Source organism: Phyllopteryx taeniolatus, chromosome 12 (genome assembly GCF_024500385.1).
Source record: "Phyllopteryx taeniolatus isolate TA_2022b chromosome 12, UOR_Ptae_1.2, whole genome shotgun sequence".
Lineage (NCBI taxonomy): Eukaryota > Metazoa > Chordata > Actinopteri > Syngnathiformes > Syngnathidae > Phyllopteryx > Phyllopteryx taeniolatus.
In genome coordinates, this window is record NC_084513.1 from 7,997,477 (window position 1) to 8,017,149 (window position 19,673).

Genomic DNA, 19,673 nt, shown 5'->3' on the forward strand with positions numbered 1-19,673 from the left:
AACACATTATTTGGTTAAATAAATGACAAGGAAAAAATATTTTTGACTAACCAATTCTCGGGAAAAACGTCTAAATTAATGCAACATATAGTTTATTTTAATAAAATGACAATTCCTGCTTATTTTTTACCATATAATTTTGAATACATGTAAATAATTTTTTAAATGAATTATCCATCCATTTTCTTTACCGCTTATCCTCACTAGGATCGCGGGCTGCTGGAGCCTATCCCAGCTATCTTCGGCGGGGTACACCCTGAACCGGTCGCCAGCCAATCGCAGGACACAAAGAAACAAACAACCATTCGCACTCACATTCACACCTACGGGCAATTTAGAATCTTCAATCAACATACCACACATGTTTTTGGGATGTGGGAGGAAACCGGAGTGCCCGGAGAAAACCCACGCAGGCACGGGGAGAACATGCAAAGTCCACACAGGCAAGTCAGGACCTGAACCCCGGTCCCCAGAACTGTGAGGCAGATGTGCTAACAGTCGGTCACCGTGCGGGCATGAACTATTTAATGAAATAAAATTTTTTTTAATATACTTACATGAAAAGTACTATATCGATTGACTAATTATTGAATGAGATAAATTAAAAAAATCACTCAGTATATTTTAATGATCAAATTCCAGGAGAAAATGATTAAATTAATGCAACAAATATTTCAGAACAGAAACACTCAAAGGGAAAGCGTAGCATATTCACACTTTCACTTGGGAACGTTGCCTGATATTAGATTTTCTGAATAGGGCAATTAATCCAGTAAATGGAGCCCATATGGAAACACTCAGTCACCAAGCAATCACTTTAATGAATTGGGGAGGCAATGCAACGTCTTCAAAACAACTGATATGCAGGATTGGCAGAATTGGCGGAGTCCAACCCTCACTGGAAACGAGCCCAACTTACTGCCAGCAATGTAGACCAAACTCTGACATCAGTCGTACAGGGACCCAACAGCCCGTATCAAGGGGTTCGGTACCCCATACTTCCGAAGCACCCCCCACAGGACTCCCCGAGGGACACGGTCGGACGCCTTCTCCATGTCCACACACATCCAATCCATCCATTCATCCAGCAATCCATCCCCTCCGTCCCTCTGTCTGTCCATCCATCCAATCATCTTTTACCATTTTCTACAGTACTTTAGTGGTTAATTTTATTTTACTACTTTGAGATACGAGTGACTCGCTTTACGAGTTTTTCAAAATACGAGCCATTGTTGGGCTGATTTTTTTATTTTTTTTTGCATTGACTTGTGCATGCAGACTTGAGATATGAGCGCTGAAAGCATTGAACTCACTTCACAACAAGCAATAGTTTGGCAAATAATGACCTTTTTTCACAAAAAAGAGACTTCAAGCTGTTTATTTCCACTCCAAGTTTATGTTTACTGTCAAACTAAATATAAAACGAGAATTACACCTTGTGTATTTAAAACAACCACATAGCTTAACCTCTCAGTCGGATAGCTTAATGCTAATGCTAAATTGCGCCTATTTTGCGGTACTATAAACCTTTAAGCAATGGATTCAACACAAACAGTTCAGCAACACATGTAGACAGTAGAGCTGCATGATATTTTTTTGAGCATTGTCATTGCGATGTACGTGTACGCAATAGCAGTGACGTGCGGTGGGGTTCATGATTGGTGAGGCACTGACTACGTCACGTCAGTCATGTGATGTCTGGAGCTCTATGAAGCTCAACTCAACACTGCCACATGCTTGTTGTGGCACCGTACATACCAGACTCCACTGTGCACTTTTAGTGGCTTTTCTGATCAATAAGAAAGACTAAATGTGACACACTTTCACTAAATATATTAGACAGTCTGTTAAATGTCAGTAAGTGCAGTACATATGTGATAAAACGTATATTATTGACGATGTAATGAGGAAACACCAATGTCTCTTGTGTGAAGCCACGGACCAATCACAGCCTGCCGTAATGGATGTGTGCGTGGTCTCTTGAAGCATCATGGGAGCGATGACTCAACGTGACTCGTAGCTGCGCGTCCTATGCATTTGAACAGGAAATATGAAAAATCATTGAAATTATTGGATTGAAAAAGAAAATCAATGTAAAGCACGGACCATAGAACTAAAATTGAACAATTTAATGTAATCATAAGTTTTTTTTTACTATTCACATGCAGTGGAAAGGAAAGACCACTCTGCCTCACTTGCCTACCCTGACCGCACGTCACTGCGCAATAGTCACATCGCAGGGTCTGCTGCGATGTTGGTGTTCTGGAATATACAGTGAATCAGCTGTAATATTAAAAGTGACCAGCAGAGGGACCTGTTTGGACATGCTAATAGAAAGAATGTACACGGTGCATTTCCTATTTCGCTCTTCAGAATGAAACTACTGTAGGCTGGCACACGGCAACTGCATGTGTGCGCGAGGTGCAGGGACACTGCGTAAATGGGACTGAATGTGTTCTTTTGTACAACCCCAATTCCAATGAAGTTGGGACATTGTGTTAAACATAAATAAAAACAGAATACAATGATTTGCAAATCATGTTCAACCTATATTTAATTGAATACACTACAGATACAAGATATTTAATGTTCAAACTGATAAACTTTATTGTTTTTAACAAATAATCATTAACTTGGAATTTTATGGCTGCAATACGTTCCAAAAAAACAGGGACAGGAGGCAAAAAAGACTGAGAAAGTTGAGGAATGCTCATCAAACACCTGTTTGGAACATACCACAGGTGAACAGGCTAATTGGGAACAGGTGGGTGCCATGATTGGTTTATAAAAGGAGCTTCCCTGAATTGCTCAGTCATTCACAAGCAAATATGGGGCGAGGTTCACCTCTTTGTGAACAAGTGCGTAAGAAAATAGTCGAACAGTTTAAGGACAATGTTCCTCAACGTACTTTAGAATTTAGGGATTTCATCATCTACAGTCCATAATATCATCAAAAGGTTCAGAGAATCTGGAGAAATCACTGCATGTAAGCGCCAAGGCCGAAAACCAACATTGAATGCCCGTGACCTTCGATCCCTAGGATATCACCACATGGGCTCAGGAACACTTCAGAAAACCAATGTCAGTAAATACAGTTTGGCACTACATCCGTAAGTGCAACTTGAAACTCTACTATGCAAAGCAAAAGCCATTTATCAACAACACCCAGAAACGCCGCCGGCTTCTCTGGGCACGAGCTCATCTAAGATGGACTGATGCAAAGTGGAAAAGTGTTCTGTGATCCGACGAGTCCACATTTCAAATTGTTTTTTGGAAATTGTGGACGTCGTGTCGTCCTGGCCAAAGAGGAAAAGAACCATCGGGACTCTTATGGGCGCAAAGTTCAAAAGCCAGCATCTGTGATGGTATGGGGCTGTGTTAGATGACAGATTTTTTTTTTCACGACTGTATAAACACTAAAATCAAAAGCATTACACAATTATAATCTTACACTCAAGGAGCAAAACATCGGCTCAGATTTGCACCACTATAAGCACAATGTCAGCCTTACATTTGTATACATTAGACATGGAAGTTTATCACGATGTCACTTCCTTGCAATTCCAAAGCACTGACTGTCAAATAAGCACACTCATGAGCCAATCAGTTAAGCACAGCGATCAGGTGCGCGAACACATGATTGCTTAATTGTAGACACACCAATCAAGCATTTAAGCAATTAAGCACTATAAAAAGGTAGCAGGTGAGTTCATTTGCCCTAAACCATAATGCAAGAAGAGTCTATTGCTGTATTTTCATTTTTTTCCCCCAGATTTTATTTTTCTTTTTACTATAATTGTAACCTGTGCTGGATACATATTTTACGTTTGTCTGATAGATTCTTAAGATAGATAAATTCTGCAGAATTTTCCTTCCAAACCACTGTAGATGACCTCATGTTTTGCTTTCGTTAGCATTAGCACTTTAGAATGTCACATATATTAGGTGCAGGAGTGTTGTTGTTTTCAGGTTGGTTCCCTCCTCTCTGGACAGGGAACACAGCGAAAAACGTGCTCTTACATGTGAGTGTTCGGCAAAGGGAGGGGTGGGGCCTCAATTGTTTTCAACAGATGGAAGTCATGGGGGGTGAAAGAGTGTGTGTGGGTGTGTGTATGTGTGTGTGTGTGTGTGTAAGTGTGCGTGCCTGCGTGTGTGTGTGTGTTGGGGGGGTGTTGAAGTGTTTCAACACAGTTACTTCCCTTGCATCTGGCAGCCAAGATGACGGGACACGCCCCGATTGATGTGTTTGTCTGCACGACATGGACTTTCTGTATCGCTTCACAATTGTGTATCATTCGTTCTTTCTATTTTTAATTCGCAATCGTTAATCAACAAACAAAAGAGTGACTGAATGAAAGTATGCCAATTGAAACCAGAAAGAACAAATGATGCACAGATCCTTAACCATGACTTTTTTAAATTTTGAATCACAACGTAATTGTCTGACCAGCTTTCTCATCCTGTTTCAAGGACAGTGACCTGACTCTTGACTGACTGCTAATCTACTTAATAGTTCGAGGGACTGGCTCATGCCCTATTTTGTACTGCTGCTTAACAAAACCGCAATGTCAACGTTGAAGAGTTATCATTGGGATGTAGGATATTTAGGGCACGGGAATCGGGCAGTGCGAAGGCACTGTTGGAATTGCTGTTGTTCTTGCAACAACTTAATGTCCTTTTTGAGGGCCTTTACGTGCCTGGAAATTCACCAAAGGCATGCTGATGAAACTTTATGCAGTTTAGGCATCTCAAATATGACTCCCCCAAAACACACATCGAAAGTTTTTTTACCTACCCTTACCCCCCAACACTGGTTTCCCTGATTGACACGAAATTCTTTATAACTGGATGCACGGAAAAGTCTCAAGAACCCATGAACTGAAATGAAGAGGAAGTTGGCCATTTTTATGAGAAGCAGCCAACCATCCATTTTCAACACCGCTTATCCTGGTGAGGGTCACGGGGCCCTGGAGCCTATCCAAGCTGACTTTGGGCAAAAGGCGGACTACACCCTGAACTGGTTGCTAGCCAATCGCAGGGCACATATTGACACGGCCAACCATTCGCACTCACATTCACACTGTCACTGAGTGGGAACTGAACCCACACTGCCCGCCCCAAAGTCAGGCGTGTGTACCACTACACCATCAGTGACTAGAAGCAGCCAATTATGGTGAATTCACTCAGTAGTACTTCCTTGAAAAAAACTCCAAAACAAAACAAAAATTGCTCCAGTTTTACCAATTGACACGAAATTTGGTGGAAATGTTGATCATAAAAGTCTCAAGGACCCTTGACCGAAATGAAAGAGGAAGTCGGCCGTGCAGCATTGAAGGCCGACAAACTTCAGGGCTCCATCCATCCATCCATTTTCTGTACCGCTTATCCTCATTAGGGTCGTAGGCGTCTGTGATTGGCTGGCAACCAGTTCAGGGTGTATCCCGCCTCCTGCCTGATGATAGCTGGGATAGGCTCCAGCACGCCCGCGACCCTAGTGAGGAGAAGCGGCTCAGAAAATGGATGGATGGATGGATGGGTCCTAGGCGTGCTGGAACCTATCCCAGCTGACTCTGGGCGAGAGGCTGGGTACACCCTGAACTAGTCGCCAGCCAATCGCAGGGCAGGTATAAACAACCAACCATTCGCACTCACATTCACACCTACGGGCAATTTAGAGTCTTCAATTAGCCTATCATGCATGTTTTTGGGATGTGGAAGGAAACTGGAGTACCCAGAGAAAACCCACACAGGCACAGGGAGAGCATGCAAACTCCACATAGCCGAGGCCGGATTTGAACCTGGATCCTTCCAACTGTGACGCAGATGTGCTAATCAGTTGGCCATCGTGCCGCTACTCCAGGGTTCATACTATGATAAACTCCTACTAGGAAATTTGCGCAAATGAGTCCCAATCGGAAGCAGGTATCCGAGACAGATGGGCAACTCTAAATTGCAATGCATATTTGCCTATCCTGTTTAATGTGGACGTAGCATGGCGTCAAAATTTTATGATTTTTTCAAGGATTTAATTAATTTGTGAGTTGCAAACCCATCTCCTTTAATCATTTGGAAATTTGCTTCAAGGGTAAATATTATGGAAAATTAACTAATTTCATACAGATTTTTTTGTTTGCATATCTGCTGCATGTGCCACACGCATGGACCAGCACACTGACTGACAAATGTAATTTGACAGCTTGGTGATGAAGTGCTGCCCGCACGAGTGAAAATACATGTATTTGATGTATTTATTTATTTTTGGTGGCTTTTTTTCATTGGTTTGCAGTTTTCTGTTAATAGTAGCTGCTTGTCTAGGGTAATGAAAGCTTGCCATTGGCCCCACAGTAAAGGGGAACTGTGTGACCAGTGGCTCATTTGCATGAGGCACAACAACCCCTTCAAAACGGGCTGAGTTCAGTGGGTCTTGAAAAAAAACAGAATATGATGCCTGGGAAATGTTTGAAATTGTAAAAAAAAAAATGTGAATGTCTTAGACAAATCTGTTTGTGGACCCCATGTTCCTATTCAACTAGAATGTGGAAAGTGAAGACATAAAAAAGCACCTAGAGAAAGTACAGGGAGTTTTTTTGGGGGGGAATTAGAAACATCAGGCAATGAAAAACACTTACTAATTCACATTTTCTGGCAGTTGGGGTTAAATGGTTTGAGTCTCCCTTGGTGACTTCGCTTCTCTAGGGGTGGTCTGCGGGAAATACCAGGGGATTAATCCTCTCTGCTTGCTGTATGAGTGTGTGTGTGTGTGTGTGTGTGCGCGCGTTTTTGCAGGTTGGTGAATTTGTGTATTTATATGGTGTGTGAGAAAGATGTCAAGAAGTGTTCGTATACAGTAAATTGAAGGTGATTATTGGCAGCTGTTTGTGTACATATGTGACATAGTTGATAGTGTAAATGATGTGGGTTTATGTTCTTCGCTGTGGGAGACTGGTAAAGAACTGTAGGTCCCAGAATTTGTGTTTACACTTATTTTGGGTGGGTGCTGAAGTTGTGTGTGTGCGTGTTCTGTACAGAGGGGCCTCGCAACTACAGTATGTTCTTATGACCAACAAGGGTCAAATCCACTCAATTCATCAACGGTATCAAATAATTTGTTACAGACAGTCGTATTGCATCGAACATGGATTAAATTATTGTTCTCCCTTTGAAAGATTCTTTCAAGCTCCATCAAAATGGATGGGGAGTGTCGGAGTACACTATGAGTTGAACGACTTCAGATTTTTTTGCAGTTGGCGCTAATATAACGGTAGTCGTTGACGTCGATTAATCGATGATGTCGTGAGCTCACTCCCTCACTTCACCACCATCCTCGGATGGACTGGCCCCACCGCCCAACTGATCCAAAGACATGCAGCCAGTCACATCCAATCACATTTGGATACCATCATGACCTCACAGACAGTCAGAACTCCAACACCAGTTCAGGTAAAACAACAGCAGTGTCGCTACTCGCTACAGTATATACTACTGCGATTGTGCTGTGGTAAAGTCAATCCACCAATGAGTGAGTTCTACATCTAGTGTCTAGCTATGTGTACATAACTCTGGAGTTGTTCTATTGGGTTTAGGTTTGGGTTTTGGTTACCACCCTGACCAAAGCCCTTCTCAGTTTGTCCAGGCAACCAGCTCTTGGAAAAAAAGCTTGTTTCATTCACATATGATGAGAGACCACTTGGCTCATTTAGAGATTTCTTTGTGTCCTGCCTGGGATCTGTGCCTTGATACAATCTATAGACCATTCCTTTAGCTCAATAGCTTGCTTTGAGATGCACTGTCAACTCTGGAACCTTGTACAGACAGTCATGTGCTTTGCCATATCATGTCCAATCAATTGAATTCCCCCCAGGATACACATTGGTGTATAATGATGTAACTGTCCTGAAATACTACGTACATCACCACCTTCTGGTGGATGGACACACTTAATATTATGTGTTGAAATACTAAAGGGCACTAAATCAGTAAATATTACCCAGAAAAACTGTGATGAAAAGATGGGGGAGGTGAAGGGCAACGGATGCTGAGGAGTATGCACAGGCAGGCGGGGCAAAGGGATCAAGGAATGAATGAAATTAAAATAAGTGCGACTGAGAGGGGTTAAGAAGGGGGAGAGGTAGGATGAGATAGAAAGAGGAGGGGCAGGAGAGATTGATAATAAGAGTACCCCCACCCCCTTTACTCCATGTGGAGAGGTTGGAGCTGCCTGACCCCCTCCCCTGTCAGCCCCCCTTGTTCCCAAAAAGCTTTGTGAAACTTTGCCCCGGCAGAAGGAAAGAGAGGCAGAGTGACGAGCGAGAGGAGCGGCAGTCAGGATCCAATTAGAGGACACAGCCACACTGACATTGAGGGGGGAAGAAGCGAAAGGATCCTGACGTTCCCAAGCGGGTATGCGCCTTGTGCATCCGCCTTGTGTGTCATAATGGCTCAGCAAGCAAGGATTGGACGTCCAGAAGCTCTCTAAGCGTGCCGTGGCTACAGCATCCCTAGTTGTCCGTCACCATGCCGTCTGTCTCCCTCAGTTTGCCGACAGCTTTGGCCGGTCCTGCTCGTACCTGGGTCTGTCTGTCCTGCATGTTCTGGGTGAGATAACGTTTCAATCGTGGCTGTCAGTGTATTGGTGTCTGTGACAACTTTCTGTTGTCTTGTGTACATGGACCATGCACACAAGACAAGACAACTTTCTGGGACTGAACAGCTTTCTATTGTCTTGTGAACAAGACAAGACAATTTCTGGGAATTAACAAATTTCTGTTGTGTTGTTTATATGGACCCTGCACACAAGAGAAGGCAACTTTCTGGGGATGAACAACTTTCTATTGTCTCGTTTACATGAACAATGTACACAAGACGACTACGGGAATGAACAACTTTCTGGTGTCTTGTGTACACGGTCAAATCATTCCCTGACGAACTGATGAGACATTCAGAATAATGCCATGCATGTTTTGGGGGTGATTTTGTAGCAGACCTGAGAAATGTTTCTGCCTTCTTTGAGGATTGATACTCGTCTCAATCCAGACCCAGATCAAGAAAGCCAAAGGATCTATTGGGTGGTCTGCTTGTCGGGGGTTGGGTGTAGGGTTAGGTCCCAGGGCGCGGGGGGCCTTGGCACTATGACACATTGGAATTAGGGAGTTCTTAGAGGATGCTAGGGATGGGAAAACATACAGTAGGCACATTTTCTACATTGGCTTGAATGGATCTCGATATTTTCCCACTGCCTCTGTGTCCCTCTTTTCCCGGTTCTAGGAGGTTGGGACACCGAGCTATTTTTTGCTTTCTCTTGTATAATTTAATCTGCCGCACATTCCCGCGCTCACTGAGGGCTTGATTGTGCACTCATGGGTCCTCCCAGTTGTAAGGTGGAAGGATGTGTTTGCTTGTCTAAAAGCACTGTGGCACCAATTTCTAACTTTATGTAACCCTGTTTCTTTGGTTTACCAAAAATGTCCATGGGTCAATGTGACCCGTTGCAGGTTTAACCACTAAAAATTGACATTTCTGTCCCTTCCTGTAGCCCCTTGTGCCACGACCGGGACAATATATTTAACCCTCCTGTTGTGTTGTGGGTTAAAATTTTAAGTATAAAAAAATGCAAATTAACAAAGTTGAAAGCAATATTTTTGTATGAAAGTTTTGCTTGGTTTTATAAGTGTGTAATGGTTTGCTTTGAAGTACAAGGCCAGTAAAATTATAAAAAATATTAACCTGGGTCAAATTGATCCAGGAACATTATTTATGCTCCTGCGAAATGCATGTAACAGGAAATGTAATATAGATTAGGAATTTAAATATATTAATAAAATAAAAGAAGAAAAGCGCATGCCAGAAAATCATAGAAAAATATTAAATCGGGTCAATTTGACCCACAATATAACAGGAGGGGATCATGTTCCCTGTAAATTCAAAAATATTAAAAACAACATAATGAAAAGAAGAAAAGAGATTGTCAGGAGAAGACTGGAAAAAACCCTGGTCAATTTGACCCATGACATAACAGGGGGGCGGGGGGGGGGAGTTAAAAACACTGTGAGTGTTTTTTTTCTTCATTTCTACTATTATGAAAGAACATTCCTGACTAAAAAATATAAAAGTAAACAGCGCTCTCCTCTGGGGCTGAACAGAAGATGAAAGAGGGGAATCCCTGAATAGACCATTGAGATCCATCTTTCCCCATTACTGGTCCTTTGGGACATGACTGCACACCAGTTCTTCACGAGGAGACTGGATAATCTTACAGAGGTCTTCATCAGTTAATTACCATTCTTACCGAGGCGAGATGAAAGCAGGGGGGTTGTAAGAGACCCTCAAAGCGCTGAAACCCCCCCACCAGCATAGCTTTGGGTCACTGATTGACTGCACCAGACCACTGTATAACAAAGCCAGCTCATGTATTCGTAATGGGCTCAGTACAGGTCTGGTAATTAATTGGAGGTCTGGATCAATGTAGTTAATTCCGTAGTTGGTGGGGGACACACATTCCCTCGCACATTATATTCCGAACTGTCATTTCCCAATATATGAACATCCTCTTTGCAGTGAGGTTCGTGACTGTATTACGCTAAGTAATCCTGTGGATCATTGGTTTGTGTCAGAGTTCCGGCCGGCCCTTGATTGGCGACGTAACCGGAACTTATACATACAATAAGTCGGAATGCAGTTCGCTATTCCTGAATTAACACGTTTGTGTTTTTTTTCCCTGTGGAAGCTATTTGCTGGAAAACTCTCCTCTTTGTGGTTTTTTGTGCTGTTTTTGTAATGCCCTAAAATAACAAAAAGATGGTGCCAAAGGCCTGGCTAAAAGGAAAGTACTAACTGTTGCCAAGGAAGTACTGTACTTTGGCGTGATACAGCCTTGGAAATTGTCCCTTTTAATTCAAATAATTCAAAGGAAAATGAGCCTAATTTTTTCTTATGCTGCTAATCATGACATCCCTTTGGAATATACATCTATGTTTGATCCATCCCCTAGAACATTCTTTGTTTTTTTTGTTTTTGTTTGTTTTATTGCTTTGAAACGAAGCCAAAATTCAGGTGTATTTTTTGCTCTCCATCCTGTTTGACTACAACAACTTTTGTTGTCATTACAGACGGGAGACAAGAAAGCTGCATAGGTTAGAGTTTTATCCCCTCTATTTTTGGCTCGCTGAAATTAGCCTGTTTTGAGGGGGCTGTCCTGTCTCATGCAGTGTGAACCACTGCTCACCCCTCCCCCAAGTACTGTTGCACCAATGGCCAGTATGAATTTTGTTACCATGATGACCATGAGCGGCGCACAAGTTGGCTACATGTTGAGTCCGGAGTCTAGAAAAGTGAGCCCCCACACAGACAGCACACATTGTATTTTCCCTCTTGGAAGCAGTACTTCATTACCAAGCCACTGAATTACACTTGTCAATTATTGCGCAGATCCATGTATGTGACACATGCAGAGGACAGATGGCCAAACTCTAATACCCCCTTAGTCCCACCGCATTGACAACTTTACTGTGCACTCAAGTAGGTGCCGCTTATCAGAAGCTAAACTGTGCATCCAATAAAACTCAGTGCAGCTCTGCTTACCTTTGGCTACAGTTTAATAGTGTTTCAGACAGTGTCGTCCAGCCATAGTTCTAAAATTGCAGAGCTTCGGTGGTGTTATGTAAATTAGCCAAACTGTGCATCAACAAACCGGCACGGTGTATGACTGGTTAGCACATCTGCCTCACAGTTCTGGGGACTGGGGTTCAAATCCCGGCCCCGCCTGTGTGGAGTTTGCATGTTCTCCCCGTGCCTGGGTGGGTTTTCTCCGGGCACTCCGGTTTCCTCCCACATCCCCAAAACATGCGTGGTAGGTTGATTGAAGACTCTAAATTGCCTTTAGGTGTGAATGTGAGTGCCAATGGTTGTTTGTTTCTGTGTGCCCTGCGATTGGCTGGCGACCGGTTCAGGGTGTACCCCGCCTCCCGCCCGAAGATAGCTGGGGTAGGCTCCAGCAGCCCGCGACCCCAGTGAGGATAAGCGGTAAAGAAAATGGATGGATGGATGTGCATCAAACATTCCCCGAAATTCAGAACAGCTCACTCACAGATTGATTTTGGGAATCTCCTTTTCTTTGTTAGTTTAAATGGTTTTAATTAGCTGCCCGAAAGATAAATGTTGCTACAGTCTATTGTATTTTTGCCCTCTTAGAATTTTTTGGTATTGTTCTTCAGTTGATGAACTAACCACCTTTTTGGGGGCCTGAATTTACCCAGAACATTTTTGCAAGTGTGTATATCTTTGTTAAAATGTATTTCAGGGGTCCTGAAGATGACCCCCAAAACTTCCTCAATAAAATAGTAGAAATAAATTTGCCATTTACACTAGTTTAACTGATCAATTTGAAATGGGGTAGACATGTCTATCATAACACGAAGCACGAAAAAGACCCATTGATGAAATTGAACAGAAAGTCCTCTATTTTGGGTGAATTCCCTCATTTGCGCCCTCTGGAAAGGTACAAAAATTAACCCCCGATACCAGTTTCACTGATAAACACGAAACTAGGTGGACATGTCTATCATAACATGATGCACGAAAATTCTCCAGGACACATACCCTAAATTGAACAGAATTGGCCATTTTGGCTTGAATTCTTGGGTGAATCCCAGAACTCATTCTTTCACAAGTTCCTACTCGTAAATGAATCTAAATGGAAGATAACTGGATATTAAAAATGCTGATATTGGAAAATAAAAGGAGTTTTTCCGATAACAGCGGCAAAGGCATGGGTGTTGAAACACCCACATACCCCATACCCGTAGGTCATTTTGAATCAATGTTTGCAACTGTTGCTCTTTTCGCATGTTTGCTTTGGGTGACTTGCATGAAAAATCCCAAACAACAAAAAGGGGAAGTTCAACTACCGCTTGGTTGATTAATGAGAGGTGTTGAGCTTTGTGTAAGCCCCCTCCCTCCCCTTTGGTTCGCCAAGAACCCCCCCCCCCCCCCGCACCCACCCAGCTTTGGGCACGCTTGACTGGGCACATTGGCTTTAAACCTACCATGGTCTTTTGGCGTTTGCGAGATTTGGAATGGGTTCAGTTTTACCAATTTTTACGCTGCCGGATCCAAGGAGATTGAGTTCAGTTACAGAATGTCCACTTAACTACACACACAGTTTAATTCTTTTCATCCCTTTCTCTCGTGCCAAATTTGTTCAAAATGTCACTTATTGTCAGCATAGGGGAGAAGTAAGCTTTTGTTAATGTCTGGCATATCTTATGAATCCTTCTGTTATATTTGTTTCTTTGGTACACTCAAGATATTAATGGGTCAATATGACCCCCCACATGCTTCGTCACCACCCCAAAATAGACAAAAATATATATCTAAAACAACAATATAATGAAAAATAAGGCCAGCAGAAATGTTGTCCTTTTTTTAAATTTACATTTGAAAAACATTCTCTAAATAATCTTCAAAATATGTCAGTTTGATTTGCAAAGTAACAGGAGGGTTAACTGTTTGCTCCAAATTGTTTTAATATACTGCTTATTTTGTGGGATTAAAATAGATATTGATGACAGGCTGTTTTGAATTGGCAAGTAAATTGATGTTTAGAGTGTTGTTTTCTTCAAATTAGCCATTCAGTTTTGTTAGTAAAAAATGCCTAAATGTTTATACTTAACATTGTTTACTATGGGTTTACAATCTATAATAATTTATCGAGGTTTGATAGGCTGCCTGGAAACACAATCGCAATACAGAAACGGAAAATAAAGGAGAGAAATTTACATCTTTTCTGACGTGAATATGCCATGATACAATTTCCCTAGTAGTTGGTGGCTAAATAAACGTCTGAAAAATAAACACTCAACTACAGATACCTGAAAATTCTACTTCAGTAGAGTCACAAATAATTTGTACTTTGTTACTTCCCATAACCAGAAGTTGCTAATCACACTGCTCCGGCTGGTGTTTTCGTTTCTTCCCCCTCTTTGCAAACAACCTTGGACAGGCTCCAAAACTAACACATGAGGGGTTACGGTGTCACAGCTCCTGACTGAGCCTGAGTATTTGGCAAGTTGGGAAGTAAAGTGGGGTGCTGCTGAACCCGTGCCAGCTTTGAAATCACGTGTTGCATGGATCCTTAAGGAAATAATTATGCGGCCAGTTCAGTTCCTTATGGACAAGAATTAGGATTTGGAGGTGAACTGCAGTGACGTTGCTGTTGGAAAGCGTGACCCACCAAGCATTTCCTTCTTCCAAGTTATATGAGCACTAAATCTAGGCAATCAAGGAAAATCAAATGCCATATTCATCTTTGTGCTTCTGATGGTCTGTAAAAAAGATGGATTTTTTTTAGCCCCCCCTTCTTTACTTATGGATGACTGGATAATTTCCTCCCTGTGATCCATCTAACAGAGATGAAATAAATGTTGAGAGAGGAGATGTCGAGGGTAGTGGGGTGAGGTGGGGGGGCGCAGTAGAGAAGGAAGCGAGGCTGGAATGCCTGGGGTGCATTTTCGGCCCAAATGAATAGCAGGTGACTGTTCATTGTAAAGCCATTTGGACAGTGGGAGCTGGAGAGTGGAAGAAAGCGGAGGAAGGGAAAGGTCTTTCGAGTGCCTTTGCGGTGAATTGTTGTCCCATTCCACTTGTAAAAAGTTGCTTATCATTAAGGGACACTTCCTTTTTCAGCTCTTAAGTATTTTCATTGAGATGAAGTTGGGCCTTGGAAGAAGGTTCATTTTTTTAGTTAGTGTTTTTTTTTTGCAAAAAAAAAAAAAAAGTACAACATTTTGTAAAAAATCTGCAAATTTGCCTGCTGGGTAATCTCTGGGGAAGAGATGCAATGAGTAGAAAGTAGGAGAGGACAGGACAGGAGCCGTGAGCCTGGCAATGCCGTGTTGGGAGCGGCAATGCACCCGTCTGCAGAATTTGAGTGCAAATAAGAAGACAGGCCAGTAAGGCATCCTTTTGAGTAATGTCTAGATAGCCACTGCATACGTATATGACAAACAAATAAATAGAATAGCACTCAGTTGAGCACAATTCTCCGTCAAGGTTTAATTAGGGCCAGAGTACCAGTACTGTTTATTGTTATTCTCAATCACCTTTGGGGTCCACAACATGCCTGAAAGGTTTATGAACACGTGTATCCTGGTCCTAAAACTCAAGAGGGTTGATGTTAGTCAAGCAGATGGGAAGGAGAGAAGTGGAGATGAAGCACAAAAAGTCACTTTTGGCCAGTGGAAAGAAACCCAAGGAGGACACATATGGGGACATGTCGCGGTCGGCCCCCTAAGCCTCGTTCAAACTTCCATCCATGCATATGGTGTCCCATATGAGAGACGGTGACACGCTAACTCACTGATTAACCCAGTTGACTGGAGAGGCGGGGGTTTGCGAACAATGACACTGTCTGATTTGCAGAGGTCGGCAACTGTGCTCAATATAGATTTTATTACCTTGTTCAGATGGTCGGAAATATCCCAGACACAGAGGGGGTGAACACTTGGGAACAATGTTCATCTTTTGACAAATGACTCGTACCCGTGTGAAAATGTATGTATAGGGTGGCGAACATTTGAAGCAGCCAATTTGGGAGAATTTAAAGCCTTGTACTTTGATCATGTCCTACTCTGGAATTCAACCAAATGAGCCCCAAAGGGAGCAGCTATCCTAGACAGATGGGTCACACACATCAATTGGACAGTTGTCAACAAATTCATAATAAACGTTTGACAAAAATTAGCCACTATCACCGGTTTTACTGAATGACGCGCAATTGGTTTTACATGTCTATCAAAAAAAAAAAAAAAAGACGCATGGAAAAATCTCAGGGACCCATGTCAGAAACTCAACAGGAAGTCAGGCATTTTGGTTTGATGCAGCATCGCAATGTGCTCATTTTTGGACAATTTGAAGTTAAGTTGAGAAATATGTCTCCCAAAGTAAAAAATATAGCACTTTGTTGGCAAGATAATTATCATATGTTGCTAAGATTACAACGATAATATGGTACTTAGTACTCTGTTAATGGCAAAAAAAAAACAAAGATAAGTGTGGGTGGGCGCATTTTTACAGCTTTTTAAAGCATCAAAATTTTTGTGTGAATGGATGTGCTACTGTTTCCATCTCTTTGTGTGTGTGTTTGCAGATTTTCATCTTGTTTTTACCCATGTATGCTAATGAATGCCAAGCAGGAGATTATGCATGCGTCGCTCGGGGAAGAGTTCCCAGGAGCTGTGGTGCCTGAGAGCTCAGGGGTGGGTGGGGTGGGGGGTACGTGTGCACCCTGACCTCAGCTTCAGGGTCCTGTCTGCCCGCTTAGAAGCTTTTCCTCACTTTGTGTCTCTTTTGAACGTCTTAAATTTGAGTTCCAAAATGCTGATGCTCCTGCAACGTTGAAACATAAAATCAGTCAGAGCCACCTTACTGTTTATGAATATGAGTTTCTTTAAAAAACTAATTAATTCTAGGCTAACCACCCCCATCCCTCCCTTGTCACCCCCCAAGCGACTCGCTGGCTACCCCCCCCCCCAAAACAATAAACAAACTCCTAGAGTGCCAGCTGCATTGCTAATGGTCGGAAACAATTATGGGCTCACAAAAGGGAACATCGTGCTATATATCCTAGTGCTGTATTTACACAGTATTTTGGGGTTAAATGTCTGAGGCTGGATTGCAAGAGGACATATAAACCCTTTTCCCCTTTCACCTTTACATTTAAGAGGATAGCAAATGTCTAAATAGGACAAGTGTTTGAGTGGTGGATGCCTGGATGAACCCCCCGCCAACCCCTCATAATATCCCTCCTACTGGGCATACCAACCGTGTGACTGACTGAATAAGGCTTTGGAGATGTCAAATAGGTAAATAACTAGACTCAAAGAATTTCAGATGAATAAACATTTTCTGTCTTGCACTGACTATACGTCGCTGGCATAGATAGATAAACAAAGATACAGTGCCGAGTTTTTCAAGATATGAGCTGTTATTCAACTGACATTTTGCTTTGACTTAAAACTAAAAACTTGAGAGCCAGGCACTGTATGGTGGCAGTGAACTCAACTCAACTTACTTCACAAGCAGCAGTTTGGCAGATAGTAAACAATTCTTCAATAAAGAAGCTTCAAACCGTTTATTGCCACATCCAGTTCAAGTTTGTTTTCAAACTAAATATAAAACAAAGAAAACACATTTAAAACAACCACATAACTTTACCTTTGAGTCTGCTAGCTTAATGCTAACACAAAATGAGAAACGCCATATTACCTTTGTACATGTGTTGCGCCACTGTTTGTGTTAAAAATCCATTACTTATAGGAATAGCAATGCTCATATGCAGGTATACTTTCTTTATCTTCTGCAAAGAACAACTAATATTAGGGGCTGTGATGTCTGTATATATCCAGCTGTCTGAATTATTTTGCCCCCAAGTGGCCAAGGTAGGCCACTTCAGAAGGAACCGCATAATGTCCATTTAATTGAAAAAAATGTGGCAAAAATGTTTTAGTTTCTTTATATTATATTTAATTGTGCCATTATTTTGTACAATAGTACAGTATGATAGAGTGCTATGTTTGTCATTTAAAAAAAATTTTTTTTTTGGGAGGCTGGAACAGTTTGATGGTATTTCCATTCATTTTGATGGGCAAAGAGGATTTGAGATACGGGGATTTTGAGTTACGAGCGTGGTCACGGAATGAATTAAACTTGTATCTCAAGGCAGCCCTATAATTCCAGCCCGTTTACCTGGCCCAAGAAACATCTTTTCTGGTCATGCGATGTCATGCCAGGCCGAGACCTCCAGTGTTTGGTCGAAAGAGTGTCCTTGGCCAACCAACACGGGCGCATCCAGGACAGCCACGGCTGCTATTTCAGCCTAACTAGATTAAGCTAATCACGTTATGTAGTGATGGCCAGCAGGGAGGAATGAATGAAGGCTTGGCTGGAGCGCTGTTGCCATGTGGCTCTCAAATACAAACAAGCGAGCTGTCACACAGAGCTTGAAGAACACCAGGGGTAGTAGCATCATTCGATTACTTAAACCTCCACATGAACTTTCAGGTCTTTTTGGCAAACCTTTGTAAATATACATGACTATTCACTACTATGTTAGCCTCAAAGGTTGAGGCCAATTAAATGGAAGAAACCCCTGCGCCCATCTGTGTTTGGATTCTGGATGGTTCAACTTTTGGACCATATTTTCCTTGACATATTAGCTTCTTTAACCGGCAACATTATGGAAGCGATTAAAAAAAAAAAGTCAATTTCCAAACTTTTTCAACCCTTATGTTATGTTGCAGGTCAAAACGACTCATTTCAAGTTTAATAGTATAGTAGTAGTATAGATTATTTATATCTCACAATTATGTGCATATTAATCAATATTTAATGCGTTACCGCTCATAGATCACCCTTCAACGAAGAATATTTACTTGTTTTTAATTCAAAATACATGTTAAAACTTTTAATGTATGTTGGAATAGTTTAGATTATTTTACTTTTCTATGGAGTGGATAAATTAATAACATGAGTCACCTCTTCTGGGTAGGTCAAATTGAAACACTGACTTAATAATCACAATGAAATGAACCACTTTCATTTTATATGCTGCTTAAGCCAAGCAGAAGCATCATACCGAATAACTATTTAAAAAAAAAAACAACTTAACACTCCTTTTTGACCAAAATGTTCATGGGTCAGTGTGACCCACTGCTTGTTTATCATTAAAAATGTATAAAAAATAAGTTAAGAGAAAAAAAATTTAATTTGTAAACATACAGTACATTTTTATAAATATATATATTTTTAATTTTGAAACTTTATAATGGGTCAATTTGAACCACAACATAACAAAAGGGTAAACTTTAAAATGGCTCAATTTGACCCAAAGGATAGCAGGGTTTAATCTATTCCTGTATGTTTATTTCTCTTCTCTTTCTCTCTGAAATTGATAAGTAAAGAACGTCATGTTTAAGATTGGTAAAACATAAAGATAACACTTCACATTGGGAAAAAAACTGAGTGTTGTGGACCTGAAACGTGAGTCTCTATGTGTTTGCCGCCGTCACCCCTCATGGAACTCAGTAATGTCTTAAGTGAGACTACCTGCTTGGTGTTTCAATACGTGTCTGCACATTTTTCTAAAAAGAACCTTGCCCACCCACTCCCCACTCATATGGAAGCCATCATGCTTGTGTGCATTTGCTTCATAAAATCTCATGATGTTCTCATTAGACTTGTAAAGTGTACTTGATTTAAATGTAGGGGTGTAGGTTTCTCAAAATCAAAAGTTTTGTGACTTCTCTTCCTCTCTGCTAAATCAGGTGTTTCCTTGGGAATCCATCTTGTTTTGCTTGATTCATTGGTCAAAGTGATCTGCTGCATGATTGATCCTTCTGTAATGTTGCAGGTCAAATTGACCCTTTATAAAGTTTAACACGCTACACTTTCCTTACCTTATTTCACCCTAATTTAAAGACTGTGTAAAGTGAATTCAGAGATTTATTTGCAACGTACAGTACATGTTTGAAGGTAATTGCTGAAAACATGGAAAGAATCGAACTATGTAGTGCTCACTTGTGGAGGTATTGTGTTGAACTGTTTTCACCATTTAAATTTTTATTTCAGATTTTTTTTGGGTTTGGGAGTGATACACATGGGCTTCGGCATGAGTTGTCCTC

At 41.6% G+C, this 19,673-nt stretch overlaps 1 protein-coding gene across 19 annotated transcripts in view; it reads left to right on the forward strand.

Moving 5' to 3' along the window:
• Positions 1–19,673, forward strand: part of tns1b (tensin 1b) — a 171,590-nt gene that overhangs the window by 25,360 nt on the left and 126,557 nt on the right. Inside the window, exon 1 of one of the 19 annotated variants that reach the window (XM_061792462.1) lies at positions 8,274–8,595. The exons of the other annotated variants lie outside the window; for them this stretch is intronic. Within the exon in view, the coding sequence (XP_061648446.1) occupies positions 8,515–8,595 (81 nt within the window). The 5' untranslated portion in view covers positions 8,274–8,514. Of the gene's footprint in view, positions 1–8,273; positions 8,596–19,673 lie in introns of those variants that run through there. 19 annotated transcript variants of the gene reach the window in all.